This window comes from Microtus oregoni, unplaced genomic scaffold, assembly GCF_018167655.1.
Source record: "Microtus oregoni isolate MIOR12 unplaced genomic scaffold, Mior012 000020F_ref0000438, whole genome shotgun sequence".
In the NCBI taxonomy this organism is placed as follows: domain Eukaryota; kingdom Metazoa; phylum Chordata; class Mammalia; order Rodentia; family Cricetidae; genus Microtus; species Microtus oregoni.
Window position 1 is genome coordinate 26351246 of NW_024543079.1, and position 19983 is coordinate 26371228.

General features: G+C 40.7%; 1 protein-coding gene across 4 annotated transcripts in view; it reads right to left on the reverse strand.

Annotated features, from left to right (window-relative positions):
• Macrod2 (mono-ADP ribosylhydrolase 2) overlaps positions 1–19983 on the reverse strand; it is a 1907927-nt gene that overhangs the window by 582160 nt on the left and 1305784 nt on the right. For all 4 annotated transcript variants that reach the window (XM_041670251.1, XM_041670250.1, XM_041670249.1 and 1 more), the window contains exon 7: positions 1402–1432. In XM_041670251.1, the coding sequence (XP_041526185.1) occupies positions 1402–1432 (31 nt within the window). The remainder of the gene's footprint in view (positions 1–1401; positions 1433–19983) is intronic.

Genomic DNA, 19983 nt, shown 5'->3' on the forward strand with positions numbered 1-19983 from the left:
AGAAAAGTAGATATGCTCAGGCCTTCAGTGAGTTAGTGGAAGCCACTTTGCTACAGTCCTGTCTTCACTAGTGCCTTCTCCTCCCAAGGGAAGACTGAGGCAGCTCTTAGATTCTCCTCCACATTCCCTCCCCAAGAGGGATTCTTATTCTTTTGGAAAGAACAGTGACCGGGATCTACTTTAGGTGAGACTTTGCATCCCTGTCTATTTGGGGCTCTATTTTAATAGTCTTTCCTTATCATCCTTTACTTTTCTATTTTTCCTTCTAGTTACTTCCCTGTATACAGCATATCCTAAGATAATTCTTTGCACATTACTATAATATTTTCAGAATCAAAAGCCATCCATGGCTTGGCACGATAATAGACAAAGAGCCCAATGTGGTGGTTTAAGCAGTCCTATGTTTGTTTGTTGTTGAGGAAAATCAGGATCGTGATGGAAGAACATTCTTACAAGGAGAACCATTTCTGCAGTGTTAGCTGGTTAGACTCCTCACACTGAAGGTTACAATCGGGCATGTTACCGCCTACACACAATGTTTCTCTCATGCAAATAGTTAAGATTTTTAACAGGACCTTTGTGAGGAAGGAGCAGCATAAAGAATATAGACCAATGTCTTAGGAGGGTCCAGTCCTCACCTGTCGATTCCTACAGCATGAACTCATGATTTGTACAGAGCAATCTGAAGAGGATGAAGTCTACCTTAAATGTCTAGAAGTATGACCAAGGAGGAAGTCTACCTTAAATATCTAGATGTATGACCAACAGTCTTTGGCCTCTTTATTTTATTTGGTGGGACATTTTTCATTTTATTCTCATCAAGGCCTTTAAAGAAATACCAGGTTTAGAAAAAGTCCATCTTTCACTACTTAAAACAATTCATGTATATCAGAAAAAAATTCAGGTTATTAAAATAATTTTTGTTTTTATTAACGGTTACTTCTTTGTATAACTTAAAAGTTTAATATATATGATTATATATATTATATATATTGTGCATTTTAATTTTTGTAAGCCACAATAAAACAAAGATGCTAGACTTTATGTACACAATACATTTTATGAGAGGAAAAATTTGACTATAATAGAGAAAACAATTTTAGAAGTCAATCTTGCTAGTACAATTTTTTTTTGTATATGTAACAAAAGACGTGGAGACACCATGTGTCAAATCATTTCATCTGGATGTTCAATGCAACCAAATTCAAGACCACAAACCAATCTGAACAACCCTCTGGGGCTCCTTAGTGGGACATGACCTACATTTCAGCCTCTCTAAATCACAGAAAAATATATTCATAGCATTTTGTAGTTTTCTGGTTAACCATTCCCTACCCCTGCCCACCAACTTAACAACCAAAACAAACGATCACAAACGCCATCAAATGCTAAACCACTCACCGTAAATGCCTGTTGAGATGCAGGGAAATGCCTGTGAATAAACCAGAAAAACAGCAGTTAGTGTTAAGAGAGTGGCTGGGCTCAGCATCATCTCTCTAGACATCTATTTTGCTTGACAATTGGATTGTTTCCATTTATGAAGTTGCGCTCAGATCTGTGAATTCAAGCACTTAGATGAACTCACAAGACCCAGCCATTAAATTTTCAGGAATTTCTTAAGACAATTGTTCAGCCATTATTATTAAGAAATTACAAAAATCAGCCCTGCAGTGGTGGCGCACGCCTTTAAACCCAGCACTTGGGAGGCAGAGGCAGAGGCCGGAGGATCTCTGTGAGTTTGAGGCCATCCCAGGTCTACAAAAGCTAGTTTCAGGACAGTCTCCAAAGCAACACAGAGAAACCCTGTCTCGAAAAACAAAAAGAAAAAAGAAAAAGAAAAAGAAATTAACAAAAATCTTGTGGTACATGGCTGTAAACTCTGCTCTCAGAGGGCAGAAACAGCTAGATCTCTGTGAGTTTGAGGCTAGCCACAGCTACATAGTTAGTTATGACTGTAAACCCTGCCCTGAGAGGGCAGAAACAGCTGGATCTCTGTGAGTTTGAGGCTAGCCACAGCTACTTAGCTAGTTATGACTGTAAACCCTGCCCTCAGAGGGCAGAAACAGCTAGATCTCTGTGAGTTTGAGGCTAGCCACAGCTACATAGTTAGTTATGACTATAAACCCTGCCCTCAGAGGGCAGAAACAGCTAGATCTCTGTGAGTTTGAGGCTAGCCACAGCTACATAGTTAGTTCTAAACGAGCTAACACTACATTGTGAATCCCCATCTTAAACAAACAAAGAAGCAAAATGCAATCAATAATGAAATAGATAACACCCAAGCAAAGACAATTTAATGACCAAAACTGATCCTTTGCCATCACTTTGCGCCATTTCTCTATTGTGTTTTTCCTGATTCTTTACATCTCTCATGTGTGTATGATGGAGGCATCACATGGCAGTAGCTTCTCAGCAAACGGCTTCTTTTGCCTTTGTACTATGATCCTCCATTGGTGTTATGAAATTTGGATATCCCAGGCAACAATCATCAACCATGTCATGGTACAACTGTAACCACAGCCTTGGCGCAAGCACACATTTTCGGTAAAATTCATAAAAATTCATTTAGTGAAAATCAAGTAGCTACTTCGATTTTATAAGAATGTTGCATATTTTGTTCTCATATGCAAATTACACATCAGGAACATTTACTCTAAACTTATAAAGTGCATATACTTTTGCTGGGGGAAACAGTACTAAACTCTTACTGACATGTAACAGCTCATACCATGTTGTGCTGATGAACAGTAAAGATTCTCACTTCAAAAATCAATGCACACATGCAGGTGTACATTTTTCCTTTTGAGGAGTTTTTCTAGCTGTGGAATGTGACCCAGGTGTGGATATACTTCTGGGTAAGTTATTCAGGTCTTTCTAATCTTTGTGATTTTCCACCATAAAAGACTTATGACTTAGCCAACTACTAGAACCAGTAAGGTCGTGAATCTTCAAGGAGAACCTACCCCTTCCACTTTACTAGACCAGCATAATCTTAACTGCATCAGAAACTTAACTTTTACACAGAGATAAGTGTGGCTCTCACTCTCATCAAAGAGACTTCTCTTTGCAGCAAACAGAGACTAACATAAAAAAACCACAGCTGGCAGCAATGGGGGTGTGTGCCTTTAATCCCAGAGCTCTGGAGTCAGAAGCAGGTGGATCTCTGTGAGTTCAAGGCCAGTCTGGTATATGGAGTGAGGATCAGGAAAGTCAAGACTACACAGAGAAATCCTGTCTCAAAAAGATAAAACTTTGGAAGTGAGCTTTGAGCTTTTAAAAGCTTTGAGAGATGAAGAACTCTCGGCTCCTTCTTCAGCAACATGTCTGCCTGCATGCTGCCACGCTTCTTATCATGACTATAATGGACTAAACCTCTGAAACTGTAACCCAGCCCCAGTTAAATGCTTTCCTTTCTAAGAGTTGCTGTGGTCATGGTGTCTCTTCACAGCAATACAAATCTCCTGCAACACTAAGACAGATCCCACTAAGAACAGTAGTAAATGGAAAACATCAAATCTACTCAGTAATGTATTTGGAGGTTTCTTGTTTCATAATGCTTTACTGAGCATTATTTTTTCTCTTTTTTTTTCCTTATAGGTCCATTGAGTATATATTATGTGTTTTTTTTTACTTAATGTCTCTGTGTATGAATATGCATGTCTTTATATATATTTCTCACATTTTTTTCTTTGACTATTTTTGTCTGGTAGTTTGCTTGCTTTGTCTTATTCCTATTTCTTTGTTTTGTATGTATATAAATAATAATTTATATTATTTTACTAAAAGTACTAGCTCTTGTGCTCTCTCTTTTCTTGTGTCTCCAACTTGGAACAGTCAATACACTAGGGGGTGTGTTTTGAACTTGCAGGGGAAAGGAGACACAACAATTATTTCCACACACAGGTACTTTCTACCCCACGCTTGGTCCTTTCACTTCATGCCTGGAGCAGTTCACTTAAGTTTTCTGAGGGTCAGTTTCCTCATGAGCAAAAGGAAACTTTGATGCCAGCCTCCAAACTTTTACTGGAATAGTAAGAAGAAAAAGAAATGCATCATTGTCAAAGAAGCTACATCTCCATTAACAATGACTCCAAGAGAGGATACAGTGATGTCTAGCAGGTTGTTTCAAAGGACTTACTGTCCTGGAGCAGACTGTTCTTGCTGAAACACTATTGATGCTTTGGATCATACGCTGTTTTTTTTTTTTTTTTTTTTTTTTGGAGGCTGTCCTATGCATACTTGGAGTTCCCTGGACACATCCCTCTAGATTCCAGGGGCCCTTTTTTCGTCATGACAGTAAATGCTTATATGGTTAAATGTTCCTTAAGGGACAAATCAGCCATCTCTGAGGACCACTGCTTTCAGAAGACAGCCTTTCATGAACAGACTTTTCAGGGACTGTCTCAGCTACAGAACGACATCTCACTCAGAACCTTGACCCTCCCGGGGCAGCCCACACCAGTAACAGATCGATGACTTGTACAAAGGCCTGGTCATCTTGGCTTCCTCGAAGTCATAATGAAGGGTCTTTCTTGCCTCAAGCTCTGCTTGGGGTCACCAGGGCCTGGTGCTGGGCCTGATTCCCACTTCATCTTCTCCTCTTGTCTACTGCAGCTTCTTTCCTCTCTCTTGCCCAGATGCCAATCCTGAAATATTTGTTAACAGACATCTGGCACACTCAGCGGGTCTCAGGGTCTGCTTCCTGGGGAATTCATCTGAACTAACTGCCCTCCACTTCACTCTCAAGTCCAGTTACCTGAATCGTTTCCCCAGATCTAGCAGAAGAAAGAATGCACTGAGCAGAGGGAGGCAACTGTTATTTGCCAGAACTCCAGTCTTCTCTTGGAATCAATCATGCAACTGCACAGCTGGGTCTAAATGTATGAAATGCCTTGTCTGTTTTAACAAGGAAAAATAACTTCATCCGAAAATGACATTGCTGCCTTAAATGTGAATTGAAATGGTGATGTCATGGGGGATGACTTTGGTGATATTATTGTGTTAGCTCAAGAGGCAATGATGAAGCCGAGATGGAAGTACAATGGCATGCAAAATTTATTTTACGGAAAATAACTTTGAATATAATTCATTAAACCAAATTCCCACCATTAATCACTCTTTATTGAGAGGGATGAGAAAGAAGGGGGAACGGGAGAAGGAGAAAGAGAGAGAGGGAGAGATCAGCAAAGGGATTGTTGTAGCACACATAGGGTCTGGGTTCTTTGCCATAATAAATTTTCAATGAGGACATCAGAACTGAGAAGTTTAAGGTGTCTTTATTTCAAAGTTGCATTTAATATAACACCTCCCTCAGAACTCTTCTCTCTGAGAGAGATGTGAGATTGTATCCAGACCCAAGCCAATTATTTCAGTTTGTTTGAAGTACATTTAACACAGTGGTCACTTACAGACTTTGAGAAATGACATCAGCAGCCCAATTTGTAAGCCTCTAGAATCTCCTACCAGCAAACTGAGAGATAAAGGTCTCTGTGCTAATAGAGTCTGATCACAGAGCGTTCAGAAACCTGATTCGTACTCTCCTCCACACTCCACTTCTATCTGATCCCTTATGTTCCCATTCCCACCAGCCCTCAAGTCCACTCACAAAAATCAGCCATATAACCTTCGACCTACAGTCCGTCTGATTTATGGTATGTGCTAGCATAAGGGTGACACAGAGACTGTGGCAATGACCAATCAATGACTGGCCCAACCTGAGATCTATGCCATTAGAGTGAGTCCACCCCTGACACTGCCTGGAATACCAGGACACAGAGGCTGGATGGCCCAGAGACCTAGGATAGAATCAAACACAACTGGAAGAAAAAGAAATGTCAAGGTAATGATATCTAAGGATATTCTGCTATACTCAGAGATAGGTGCCTTGACTTAATTGTCATCAGAAAGGCTTCAACAAGCAGCTGGTGGAAACAGATGCAGAGACCCACAACCAAATATTAGGCTGAGCTTGGGGAATCCTGCTAGATAGAAGGAGGAAGGATTGTAGGACCCAGAAGGGTCAAGGACATTTCAAGAAAACTTATAGAATCAACTAACCTGGGCTCATGGGGGGGGGGGGGGGTGTGACAGAGACTAAACCAACAACCAGAAACCTACATGGACTGATCTAGGCCCTATGCATGTATTTGATAGTTACGTAGCTTGCTCTTCTTGTGATACTTCTAACAATGTGAGCAGAGACTGTCTCTTACTCTTGCTGACTTTTGGGTCTCTACTTTTCTTACTGGGTCGCCTTACCCAACCTTAATACATGGGGAGGTGCTTAGTCTTACTACAACTTAATGTGTTGTGGTTTGTCAATATCCATGGGAGGCCTGCCCCTTTCTGAATAGAAATGGAGGAGTGGATGTGATGAGGGCCAGAGTGGAGGTGGGAGTGAGGAACTGGGAGGAAAGAAGGGTGGGGAAACTTTGGCAGGGATATAAAATAAGCAAATTAAATAAAAAGAAAGAAACCTACTTGTAGGGATAAGCCCAGCCCATTAGGGGGCGTGTAAGTCTATTTCCCCATTAAAGCTGTATATATTACTACAATCTGTCTACATTCATTTACGCCGATACACCTACTTTATGGCATTTGCCTTTCAGCTAAGTTTTCCCAAGCCAGAATATGTTCGCTCCCTTGGGAGGAAAACAATCAACCCTTGACTTGGCAAGGAGACAGGACCCTTCCTTTTTGAAGCTATGGAACAGAACAACTGAAACCACTTCCTTAATCAACAGGTTGGTTTGACACACTTACAAAAGCACCAGAATCGGTAAGTCTATAGATTGTGGCTCCCATGCTCTACTGCATCTGCCCCCAGTTTGTCACCTTCTATCTCACTAGCTGGAGTGATGTGGGATTCCCCTCTGTAGGCTATGAATGTGTTTTATTACCATTTGTTATTAAAGAAGCTGTTTTGACCAATGGCTGAGCAGAGTAAAGTCAGGCGGGAAACCTGAACAAAGACATAGAGAGAAAGTAGGCGGAGTCAGAGAGCACCATAGCTGCCTAAGTAGAAAGACACTAGCCGCCAGCCAGAACCTTATTGGTAGGCCACAGCTTTGTGGTGACAATCAGATTAATAAAGATGGGTTAATTTAAGATGTACGAGCTAGCTAAAAATATGTCTAAGCTATTGACCAAATAGCATTATAACGAATATAGCTTCTGTGTTATTATTCGGGTCTGGGAGGCAGGGAAACAAATGAGCAGTCTCCACCTACTCTGGCGGGCACAAACAGGAGCGCTCAGTCTCTTCACTTGACCCTGACATGACTTCTGATCGCTACCTGAGAACCCTTGTACTCAGTACTTGATTTTCTTGATTTTGATTTTCAAGCACTGATCCTTGAAAATAATGGAAAGAGTTTTTCCCTCATACGTATTCATGGTCAAATCACTCACTCTTGGACGGCAGCTTTGCATTCTGACAGTCCTGACCCCGTCTCATTTCCAAGGGAAGGTGTCCACTGGCTTAAGAAAGTAGCACAGGGCACTGCTTAGCTACAAAGATGAACAGAAGGAGCAGTTCTAGTATCAGTGACCGGTTGGTATAAATTAGCTACAAAATGTTCCCAACCTTGGAGATCTTTTAATTTCTGAGCCAACGCACATATTTGATAGTTCATTCAAGTTTGGGTAGATTTCTCATTATTTGCAAACAAATAACACTACATGACACACCTTCTGTTTAACTGTTTTTAATGATGGATTACATTGGGCTGAATTGAGGACGCTGTCACTTGCGGGAAACATTGTTCTGCTTCTCTCTGTACTACTAAGAAAAAGTGTTCTGTAGGTTAAAATATAGTGCTTGCTTGTTGTTTAGAATTTTGCCAAAATTGGTCAGTTTAATTTATTTGCATAATTCTTAACAGTAGATCTCTATAGCAGGCATGAATAACCCTTGGATATCAGCCTCGTACTGTCATCTACAAAGTTCATGTTTGAGAATTGTGAAACATGTGACCCTGGGGCCACATTCTGGGCACAACTGCTAAACATGATTTTTTTTACAAAAGGAGAAAATGATCATTTCCTAAAATTGTTTCATATTTAGAGAGTAATAATTCTGAACTGATACTTTAATCTGTCATATGCAGTAGCAGTTTTTCAAACTACTATTTCTGCCCTGTCCAGAACAGTACTCATTCAATACCTAATAAGCCCTCTGCTCTAGCTTCTTCCTAGCCTCTACCACTCCTTTTAATATTTGCAGCTAGTCCCTTTGCTAATGCTATGGTGTCCACAAAGGCCTTCAGACAGAAATTAAGACATATGTAGCTCTTCAAAGGACCACCCATTGATTAATCAACCAAAAGTCAGGGGATTACAGGTGTCTAGTAAATCCAAAAGGAATGACAGACAACCAAGTATTCCAATGAACAGACAGAAACTTTTTAAACAACTATTGCTTATTGTAAAATATCCAAAGTACAAGAGGAATGCTATTGAAGAAATTAGAGTATGAACAACTGTATCTTCAACACAGTGGAATCCAGAGGACAATTCTGTATCCTTAGTTGTGCCATTGTTTCCTCATCTAGGAGGCAGAGGACTTTGGAATTTCTATTTGACATGAATAGTGTCAATCCAACTCAGCATGTGACCCACTAAAGCTTCCTCTGAGTTTCTCCAATACTCTCTGAACATTTTTGGCCAACTCTATTATGTAATACATTTTGAGGTACCAAACACTTGAACCTTGCCTTTTAAAATCTATTATCTGTATGTAGTAGGATCAACATGACCTTCATTGTTGTTTCCAAGTCTTTTCCTTCCTCCTAGTCATACCCTTTACTGTATGATTTCCCCACTTCTTCTGCAATGGATGGGATGCTTGTTCTCACCCATCCCTCACCTCCAAATTCATGCACTCAAGTCTAGACTCTACTCTCTTGATGTTTGGGGGTGGACAAAATCATGATGCAGAACCTTTATGAGTGAAATGAGTACCCTAGTTAGACACTATGGATATAGCTGGTTTTGCCCTTCACTATGTGAGGACACAGAAGAAAATTGCTGTCTGTATCATTTATAAACAAAACTGAGTAGCACCCTACTTCAGATATATCAATCATGCAATATGTAATTATTTATTGTAGTACCACCAAGTGACTAAGAGTTGTACTCAGTCAGGTCTGAATGCTTATGCCAACTTCCAATTCATTTATTGAAATCTAAATGCACCGTGAGAGAATTTGAAGTTCAAACTGGCAGCTTTGAGAGGTGATTAGGTCAAGGGGTGAAGCCCTCATAAATGTTCTGAGAAGGAACATGAAAGGGATGAACTCTTTCTGCCCAGTAAAATAAGTTAATGAATAAGGCTATGTACTAATAAAGAGAATCTCACCTAGACACCAAGCTATCAATACCTTGATGTTTAACGTCCTAGCCTCCGAAACTGTAACAACTAATGTGTGTTGTTTAAGTCATGTAGCCTATGGTATTTGTTACAGTTGCATGTTTTAATAAAGCCAAGGGCAACAGGATTTTCTTCATTCAACTAATGATGGATTTACGATTTACGTATGTGACTTAATTTGCCACATGTTAATGTTAGACATGATATATGAGTTTAAACTTTTGTATTCTTGACCTTGGAGGAAACTTATGGAGACTTATGGCATGTGAAACACATACTTCTCGCTGGCCCAGGAGATCTGAGAAATAAACCAAAAAGAGTAACAGAATTCAGTTTTGGCTCAGTTGTAACCACAGCCAACCTTTGAGTATGTGAGCGAGAAAAAAAAAAATGCTCCCTGGTGAAAGTTATTGAGTTGAGAAGTGGTTCACCACACAAAACTATCGAAGCAATGGCAATGATAGACATCTATCCAAACTGTATGTGGTGACAATGTACGGGGACAAGGGATGCTGGATACCTATATAAGGTGATTATATTAATTTCCTTTGGAAAACAAAATTACTTAATGTGTCACTTATAGTACTATGTTAACTAAAATACGGAAAGTTAGTAGCTGAGTGAGGGAAACACAGGTCCAGGGATGAGAGATTTAAAGTGGGAACCAGAGACTAAGGTCATTCACTGCTTGAGTCCGTGGCGTGGCCACAAAAATGTCTCAGTTTCCCCATCTTAACAAAGAGTTGAAGAAAATGCCCTATCAAGTTATTCAATTGTATAATGTTATTTTTTAAAGCATTGTGAGAGCTACAGCTTGTGCTGGGAGGTAGCAGCATGGCCGTAATAATGGACATAATTTCTCTAATCACTGCAACATGCTGAGCATTGAGGTCAAAACTCTATGGATGCTACCTGATTTATTTCACAAAAGGACTGTGATAAAGCAGTCATTGTTGCCTGCTTATAAACAGAGAAACAAAGTAGGATGAACAATGGCCAATTGTTAGTAAGAAAAACTAAAAAGTTTGTTTATTTTCTTGTTTGAAAAGTTACTAATTTTATCTTTTCTTCTGGCTTTAAGGTTTTTTTATCTTGGTACCATAAATCTGGAACATTGCTGGAAGCTCACAATGCAAGGGGTTAATCTATTACTATTATTCTACTAAGTGAATTTAGTATCACACTGTCCTCTAAATTTACATCTCAACACCCACAGATTAGTGGAGCTCTCAGACCTTACCACCTTCCCCTTTTTTGCAAGGGGAAGTGGTTAACCAGCAGGGGAAATTTACAACTAATTCAAATGCAGAGAGTGAGTGTCAGTAACTGCTAGGCCACAAGTAGTACATCTGTATCATACCCCTCCACCCAAGGTTCACAGACCTTTTGGGAATGGCAGGTAGAGAGATTAGAAAAGCCAGATATTTTAAGAGACTAGCAAGAAAGAGTTCTTTCTGGACATGACTAGACCACAGCTCTCATGAATTCACAGCAGCTGTGGTTGATTGCACGAGATACGCAGAAGATCAAGCCAGTCAACATACTAGTATGGAGGCACGAGAGGATCATGAGCACACACTGCTAACTGAAGAACTATTAATAATTGATAGTTTCTGAAGAAAAGTGTTTTCTTTAAGCATGTAACCCTGAAGGTCAGCTATGCTCCAGTGGATAGCCCAACCGTGAGCATATGAGCAGGTCAAATGAGACTCAGTGGATTATTTAAATATATCTAAACATACCTGCATGCATGCATGCATACATACATACATACACGGATATACATATGAAATTGAGAGGATGGGAGTAGAGGATAGACCTGGAGAGGAACTAGGTAATGATCATAATGTATGAGACCTCAAAAAACAAACAAAAATATTATGTTAAAATATTTCTTAATTACACAAATAACACATGAATAAAAGGCTCTATTGGTAGAGAACAATAGATACCTTGTCTGCCAATCATATCCCTGCCTTGTTCTTAATACACTAGCAATCCTCTAAGGCATAACTACCAATAGTATGGTGGGCATCGTTCCACCCCATTCATTTGTATTCACAAAGTGTTTTCCTTTCCTTATTTCATCCAATCTCTCTCCACTATACCTTCACTAGAGGCAAAAGCTCATCATGGCACGAAGGCCAAAATTCTCATTCCCATCACTCTTTACTGCAGCTTTCCAACTGCTCATGATATTCCAGCCCCATTCCTTCCTCTGATTTTCAAGTTCTCGAAGCATGATCTTGCTTCTGTGCTGTAGGCCTTGATGTCTCTTCTGCCTGGGACTCTTCCTTCTGAGATGTCTCCATGGATTTCTTCCTCGTTCCTCTTAGATCTTTAGTCAAATGTTACCACCCCATAGGCTCTTCCTGCCTTCACCTAAGTCACTATTTATAGCATGAATAATAAAAACCCACAGTCAGATATTGGGGTTCAACCCAAAACCAGAAAAGCAAAGCAGCCAATCCACTTGAGAAGTCTTACCTCTACTAAGGCTGGGCAACAGCAGACTAAGCAGACTAAGCAGACAGAGGTTCTCTCTCCTCTCATTTTATATTTCATCTAGTGCTGGGATTAAAGGCATATGACTCCCTAGGACTGGGTTTAAAGGTGTGAGCCACTACCACCTGGATTTGTTTCTTCATTGATCTTGTGTAGCTCAGGGTGGTATTAAACTCACAGAGATCCATCTGCCTCTGTCTCCCAAATCTTGGGATTAAAAGGTGTGTGCCACCACTGCCTAACCTCTTGTGACTTGGCTTTGCCCTTCTGATCTTTAGGAAAGTTTTATTTATTAAAACATAAATAAAATATCACTATAACTATCTTTCACATACCTTCTGTTTAGCTCCTAAAACTCCTGTTACCATGGACTCATTGCTTTCATTGACTTCCCAACTTCAATTCTCCATTCCATGTCCCATACTCATTGCCTAGGATGTAAGAGCTTATAAAGTCCCCCAGTTTGCTTATTGTTATATAATGATTAGAACTCAAAAAACATTTGTTGAGAATATTAATGAATAAATTATTCTCTTGTATGATATATACAAACATAGTCTTGTGTATTTTCTTATGCAATTTAAAATATACATGTTTTGTGTTCTTGAAATAACAACATTTCTATTCTAGACCTTGAGGACATCTGAATTTTAATGTGTGCTAAATTAGCTCCAGTTTATAATGGCTGCATATGAGACTATATCACGGGATTATTTATCTTCTCTGTACTGCTGAGCATGAAGGTTGTAATTTTTTTCTATATGAACATAAAGAATCTAGCAACAAATATTCTTAGTGCTTACTGTGCTGTGGTAGCGGGCCACTCCTAACAAAAAAATTAAGCCATTTAGCCACTGAGGGAAGAGAAAAATCACATTATCAATTTTGAAAACACTGCAAAAGTCCTTAAATTTGTTGTCATTCTGAAATATATTTAAAAAGTGTGTCAATTCTACTTCTTCCTGCCACATACGTGACTATCTTAAAATGATGCTATCCCTTAAATAACAACAACAAAACAATTACTCTTGAAAATGTAAATGTCAACATAGTGCACAGTACATTTATAGCTGAGCAATTTGAAGCCCACTCTCACTTAGAGGAGAGTGTGAATAAGATCACACAGGAAGGGCCAGCCCAACGTTTGGAGTTCACTGGGGGAGCTCATCTAGGCACCATAATTATAAGCAATAACTCGATTCCTTTTTGTTTTCTTCATTATACCTTTGAAATAGCTGTCATAAAGTCATTTATCGCCAGCTGCTTTCGTGTTTGTAATGATACAACTCCATGCAGTATAAAACAAACTATTATATAGCCATGAGTAGCAGCGGTCCCCTTCCAAACTTTATATTATGCAAGAAGACAGCTGGATTAGTTCCACTATGAATTTATTAGGATGCAAAATGTTGGAACCAGCCAAGGGAAGAACTTGCTTGCTGCTTGAGCTTGCTCATATGACTGGTGGAAATGCTTTACTGAAAACTCTGCATATGTGAAAATGGGAACGGGTCTCCATAAACCTGCTGAACCGCAAAGAATGTTCGCTCCGTTCCATAATGTTCACTCTGTAAACTCCACATTACGGCAAAGGAAAGCAACAAGCCCAGATAAACCAAACCCTCCCATACAGCCTCATGCTGAAAGCTCCTACTGAAACAGAATGTCCCCCCCAAATGGTGACTTTCAAATGACCTTGGCCAATTATGGTTCTGTCCGGATCCTCCTTTTCCCCATGATTAAGTACATATATCAGGCGAATTTGATAACTCTGGCCCCTGGGGGTAAAGAGTGACTGGGGATGCCCTTTGGTAGAGCTGGTGCAGTTCCCAGGGGAAATTGAGATAAGAGTCAATCATTTTAGATCCCCTGAGAAGTAAATTACCCACTTGAGGCTGAAAGGCCAGAGCTCTCAGCCTCTGCCATCCCTAACTGTGCCTTCAGAGAACAATTTCCTGATTGAAGAAGAGGTATAAGACCAGAAGGGTCCTGTGACACACACACAAAAAATGAAAGGCCCATCAAGAGTCCTGGCTGTAAGAACACAGGCCGTTGTGCAGGAGTTCTTGCTAGGGTCTTGGAATTATCCTTAGTGTGGCCATAAAGGATACAATCAGTACCTCATTGTTCACATGTGTATTATGAACATGCACATGGGTGTGTTCCCTCTCCCATGAGGGCATTTGTGGAGGCTAGAGGTCAAAGTGGGGCTGTGTTTCTCACTGAACCTAGGGCTCATAAATGAAGATAGACTGGCAGGCCCCCAGGTCTCAGTTCGCCACTTTTTCAACCCTTGCCATGTCTGGGAGTGACATTGCAGACACAGTGCCTCCACGTGGGTTCTGGTATATGAACTCGGGTCTCCATGCTGGCACACCAGGCACTAAAACAGTTGAGCCACCTCTCTGGCTCTGGAATACCAGACTTCATCATCGCCATATCTCTATGCGTACAGCTCAGAGTTTGCAGAGGACACACCCAGCACGTGAGCATCCATTTTCTGGTGCATACAAGGAGCAAGTGTTTCAGAATCAAATTTCCCTCCTCCATCTAGAAGCAGCAAGTTAGTATTTTTGGTCAATGACTCATGGGAGGCCATGTATACACTCCTGGGACCCTTTCTTTATGGGGAGAATGAGAAGGATCACCTGCATTGTCCAGAGGGTGTCAGTAATGGCTGGACAGTGCTTGGGATTTTGTTTTTTTCTGATATCTACCATCTTTTTCACACTCAGCCCCCAGAGGCCCACAGCAGCTAAGGAAAAAACCCTCAGACACATTCACTGACCCTCTGGCTCAAAATCTAAGCATGGGGTGTTGTAGAATAGAAAGACTAAAATCAAAGGATGAAGGGAGAAGGGGCCATGCTGGGCAGTCTGGGGCCTTGAGGAACACCTGGTTAGATAGAAGAATTCTTTGACAGTGTACCTGAGATGTGGAAACATTTTCAGCCACTATTTACCAGGATATTTTGCTGGGTTTTTTTTAATTGCCATTGTTGATATGGCTTAGAGACAGAGTCATATTATGCAGTCAAGGCTGGCCTCAAATTTGTAATTTTCCTGCCTTGGCACTATGAGTGATATAATTCAGCCATGCATTGCCACAGTAGTTCTACTGGATTTTTACCTGAACACAAATCACCAAGAGGCCTAAATGGGAGACTATCGTCCAGAGATCTAGAGTGGGACACAGGACCACTACTAGCTCCTAGGGCCCCACTTTGGGAGGCAGGCTCTAATGGGCCCCTCTCCCCCTCACTGAGACATCGTATAATTGCATCTTAGGCTGTGTCCCCTGAGAGCCAAGCACTCTCCCCTGGGAGGAGCTGAAATCCTTTTCTGTGTTACTAATTCCTCACCACGGGAACCACATAATTGGAGAGGAGCAGATTGCCAGTTTGCCAACACATATGTAGATTTTGTGCCTGCAGATTTTTGACACCTCTCTCCTGTCCCTTAAAAATGTCAGCATGTTCCCTCCACAAATTGGGCAACTCTACTTCAGCCCTTCCGCAGTGCCGCGGTGTGAGCAGGAAAACATTACGTAAAGCAAGAGATGGGTTTCCGTGCCCATGCAGCCAGTTCTCCAGCCAATTAGATGTGCCAACACCTGACTCCACAGCACACTGACGACGAGCAGGTGAGACGCCTGACAGTCGCTTTGGCCTCAACTCCAGCATGGCTTGCGAAGAAAGAGGGCTTCAAACAAGTGAGTTGTGATCATGCAGCTTGAATCAATATGTAAAGGTAATAAATTTCTCTTTTCCTTCGACACAAAGGAAGACATTAGTCAAGCCTAATGCACACTTTATAGTTAACAAGGGAATTAATTAGGGGATAATGACTAAGAAAGAGATGTCTAAAAGACGTACTCTAGAGGAACGTTCATATAAAGGCAAGCAAGAAAGGAAGAGGAAAAGGAAATTGATCGTCACCGTCATATTTTTCAAGTTCAAGAATTGCTACCCCGACCCCTAAACGTGGCTATGCTTTGTGGGCTGTCAGTTGCCGTAAGAGTTTGATCGAACGAGGAAAAAGAACACTATGAGGTCCAGTCAGTCCGTGCAAGGATGAAAGATGTGGCTTATTCCTGCATGTTTCTTAGTGATCACTGTAGGACCACAGCCAGCATCATCCAGGAACCACATAAAAGGGAGCTTGCAGCTGGCCCTTCACCATGTCCTGGGGGATGATAAGGGCACTTACATAGAGACATAAACAGGCCCAGTGTTGAAGAAGCTGGCATGCCAGTCACTCACCAAGAAAGAGGTAAGGATAAGCTCTTTCCCGTTCCTAGGGAATAAACTAAGCTGCGTGCCAGATTATAACTCTGGCTGAAAATGTGATGAAGTCACGCATTATCTTCACGGGTAGTGGAAAGGGAAGGATGGAGGGATGGAGAAATTCCTTACTGACAGGTAAACACTTTCAGCCACCACTAGTTCTGCTGGACTTTTATTCTGCTGGAAGTGTAATATAACAAACAGTAGAATTTTATTTTTAATAGAAATATCACAACTGCATATTAATTAAGGGCAAGAAAAATAAAGAACATCCATAGAGGGTTGAAACTCTAGCTTAGAAAATTTATCACAGTGGGACTCCTACCTATGCCTCTTCCTTTTGCTTGGCCTCTCAGTTTCCTCTTTTTCTCTGAAATTTGCTACACCCTTCAAGAAGAAAAATGGTGATTTAATGAGGAATGGATATTGCTTACTGATCTTGAGGCCATACCCTGCAGAAGGCTTTCAGTGACAAATATGTGGCCAAGGATCAACCACATTTACACAGATAATTTTTTTTTCTACAAACTCCTAACTTATCAAATGTGTTCTTTTCTAAGCCAACATTGCCTCATGGGCTCTTTAGCTCACAAACCAGCTATGAAAGCTGACCTCCTTGGCCAAACTTCCTATCACCTTAAATTTAGTTTCAATGTTCTGTTAGAAGTACATATACCCAAAGCTTGCAGCTACCCCCAACAGTTATTTGTTCTAATTATCCCAGGCACCATCGGGCTCACCATAGGTTTATTTGTCTTCTCCACAGATGGGAATTTAAAGATGAAGAAAGAGCACAATCCAGTGCTCCTCAAACTTCAGCATATATCCAGACCTGGGCGGTTCGCTAAAACACAAACCGTTTATAAGTGAAGCTGGTGGTAGAAATTTCATATTTTCTGTGAGATTCTGTATGATGCTTACGTTATCAACTGTAGATGTTTACTGTAGTAAGTGACAGAGGACAAAGGGGCCTTGAGCTCTTTCTCCACACAGCACTGCATTCATTCCAGCTAGGGCAAAGCAGGGAAGGGACCATAGTCCCATCCAGAACATTGATACCTGGAAAGCCTTCCAGAAATTAGTGATTAATCAGGAATAAGTCAGGTGGTAAAATTTGTGGTTTTCTCCTTATCATGACTGGGGACCATATTTAGACACACACTCCTCTCTTCCTGTGTCCTTCCACTCATATGATATGTTGCCGCATAGCTGTTGCCAGGGAGACATATTTGATGGTTCATTACTTCTCCAAGCCACATCTGCAGTGAAGGCATACAGCCAGTGTGTTTCTGCAAACTGCACTGAGAAGTTCCCCAGGTGACTGAGATGATCCCCAATGATGCTCTTCCTGGGCTTAAACTGTGAATGGCAGGAGTCAGCAAAGCAAATTCCTATGCAAGGTTGGTCCTTCTTCTCCATGAATCTTCATGTCAGTACAGATTCTTATACTGAAAATGAATACAATTATCCTAAGGAGAGACACCTGCCTCAAAATGCCAGTGATATGCATGATCAAGCTGCCCAACGGGGCTTCTAATTACTACATTAGGAATACTCTTTTGCTTAGGCCAATTTTCTGGGAAGAAGCATGTGTGTGCACACATGTAGACATGTAAATATGTTAACAATGAAAAGTTGTATCTTTTGGTACTTTTGTTTGGGAGTGAAGACAGAAGCTGAGATAGTTCTTCTTGCCAGAATTGCAAGTAGACTTTCTTGGGTTTAGAGGAAGGCTCTGTAAATGGTTTCCCGAGAGCCATTTCTATGCTAAAGACTGTGATTCAGTGGTCTGACGGGCTTCCAAGAATGCGTTCATTATTATAATCACCAGTTGATTTACACTTTTAAAAGAAACTGATTAAAGCTTCTTGGAAGTCACGGGCTCTGTTTAATTTCCTCTCCAGTTCCAGGCCACTTTCTCTTTGGTGCTGTGTTTAACTGGGTGGAATCCCCATTTCCTCTTTCTGCAGCCACTGCCAGACTTTTCTTGTTTTGCTTCACTAGGACAAGTTCAACCCTAACAAGGCACTCTGGACTGTCCTTATAAGCTCCTCAACTGCAAGTCAGCAGCTTAAAGAGTCAGTTAGGGGGCATATCTGTTGCCTTCAGATATGGTGTATTCATTAGTTAGGCCACTCCCATGCTCTCAAAACCGCAGTCTCAGGCCGGGTTTCATTCCCTTTGGATAGCCATCAACATTTGCCAAAAAACAAAACTTCTTGTTTTTACTTTTAACATACATTATTTGTATAAAATGGTGGTATTTACTATGTCATTTTTCATATACATAACTTTTGAATGTATAAATATAGATACTATTTTTAAATATACACATATACATACAAATATGCAAATACATAATGTATTTAGATATTGGCTCCCGTTATTACCCCTCTTGTTCCCCATCTCTTCTTGCTGTTCTCATTCTTCTTCCCAAGTAATTCCCCTTTCATGTAATATATTCATATATATGCATATATACAAATATTTCATGTAATATATATATATATATGCACACTAAAGATTTGTATCTAAAGAAATACCATGATATTTTGCATTGGGCTGATGGAGGAAGGTCATTGGCTAATAAAGGAACTGCCCTGGCCCATTTTATTGGTTAGAGGATAGGTGGGAGGAGTAAACAGAACAGAACGCTGGGAGGAAGAGGAAGTGAGCTCAGAGACTCCACAGCTCCCTGGAGCAGACGCCTGAGAGAGACGCCATGCCGCGCTCCTGGGCAGACACACACCATGAAGCAAGCCGCCAGGTTAGACATGCTGAACCTTTCCTGGTAAGACCGGTGCTCACCGATTATTAGAGATGGGTTGATCGGGATAACAGAATTAGCCAGTAAGGGCTAGGGCTAAAGGGCCAAGCAGTAATTAAATGAATACAGTTTCTGTGTTGTTATTTCAGGCATAAGCTAGCCGAGCAGGCAGCCGGGGTGCTGGGAACACAGCCCCGCCGCCGCCCTTATTACTTCATTGGGCAATGAATGCAGAAGCTTGAAAGACCAAAATTATGCTGATGAGATGGTGGCTCTGCCATTCTCATCTTGAAATAGAAATGACAGAAGAAAAATGCAAATATGTTCATAAATTGCAAATAAGAAAGTATATTTATTCATAATTAGAGGGCTTTATTCTATTTATTTTCCCTTGAATGATAATATCCTCTATTTCTTTTATTTATGGTAAGCAATGTTCTTGGAAAATTATTAGCAGTGTAGATATGGTAGGCATCTTTGGGTACGTTTTATTGGAGAGACTTTTAAGTATATAATGACTCATCTATGGTATTTTATGAGCTATCATAAATGGGTCATTTGTCCAGGTAAGAAATTTAGTTGCAGAAAGAACATGGGGCTATATTTAGATCTTAATTACATAGGCCAGACCCACCAGCAAAGTCTTTAGATATAATAATTCCTAAGCTCCCTAGAAGAAGGAACTGAACCTGGGAGATCCCACTGGGGCCATTTTCTGGCTTTCAGAGGCCAAGAATTTTTCCTTGAGAGTCTCAAAGGTTTTAAAAATGTATTCTATTGATTAATTAATTAATTTAATTTATTGGTACAGGACAGGCACACTATTGTGTGTGGAGGTCAGAGAACAATTTATAGGAGTTAGTTTTCATCTACCATGCAGGTCCCAGGATCAGACTCATTTAGGCTTGTCAGCAACCGTCATTACCTGGTGCACTGTCTCACCAGTTCTGAACAATCTTGAAAATATACATAGTGTCACGTTCTGTGCTAAAATTACAGAAGACTCTAAATTTTGAATGGAAAACACAACCTGTCTTAAATTAAGAAATGACCAGG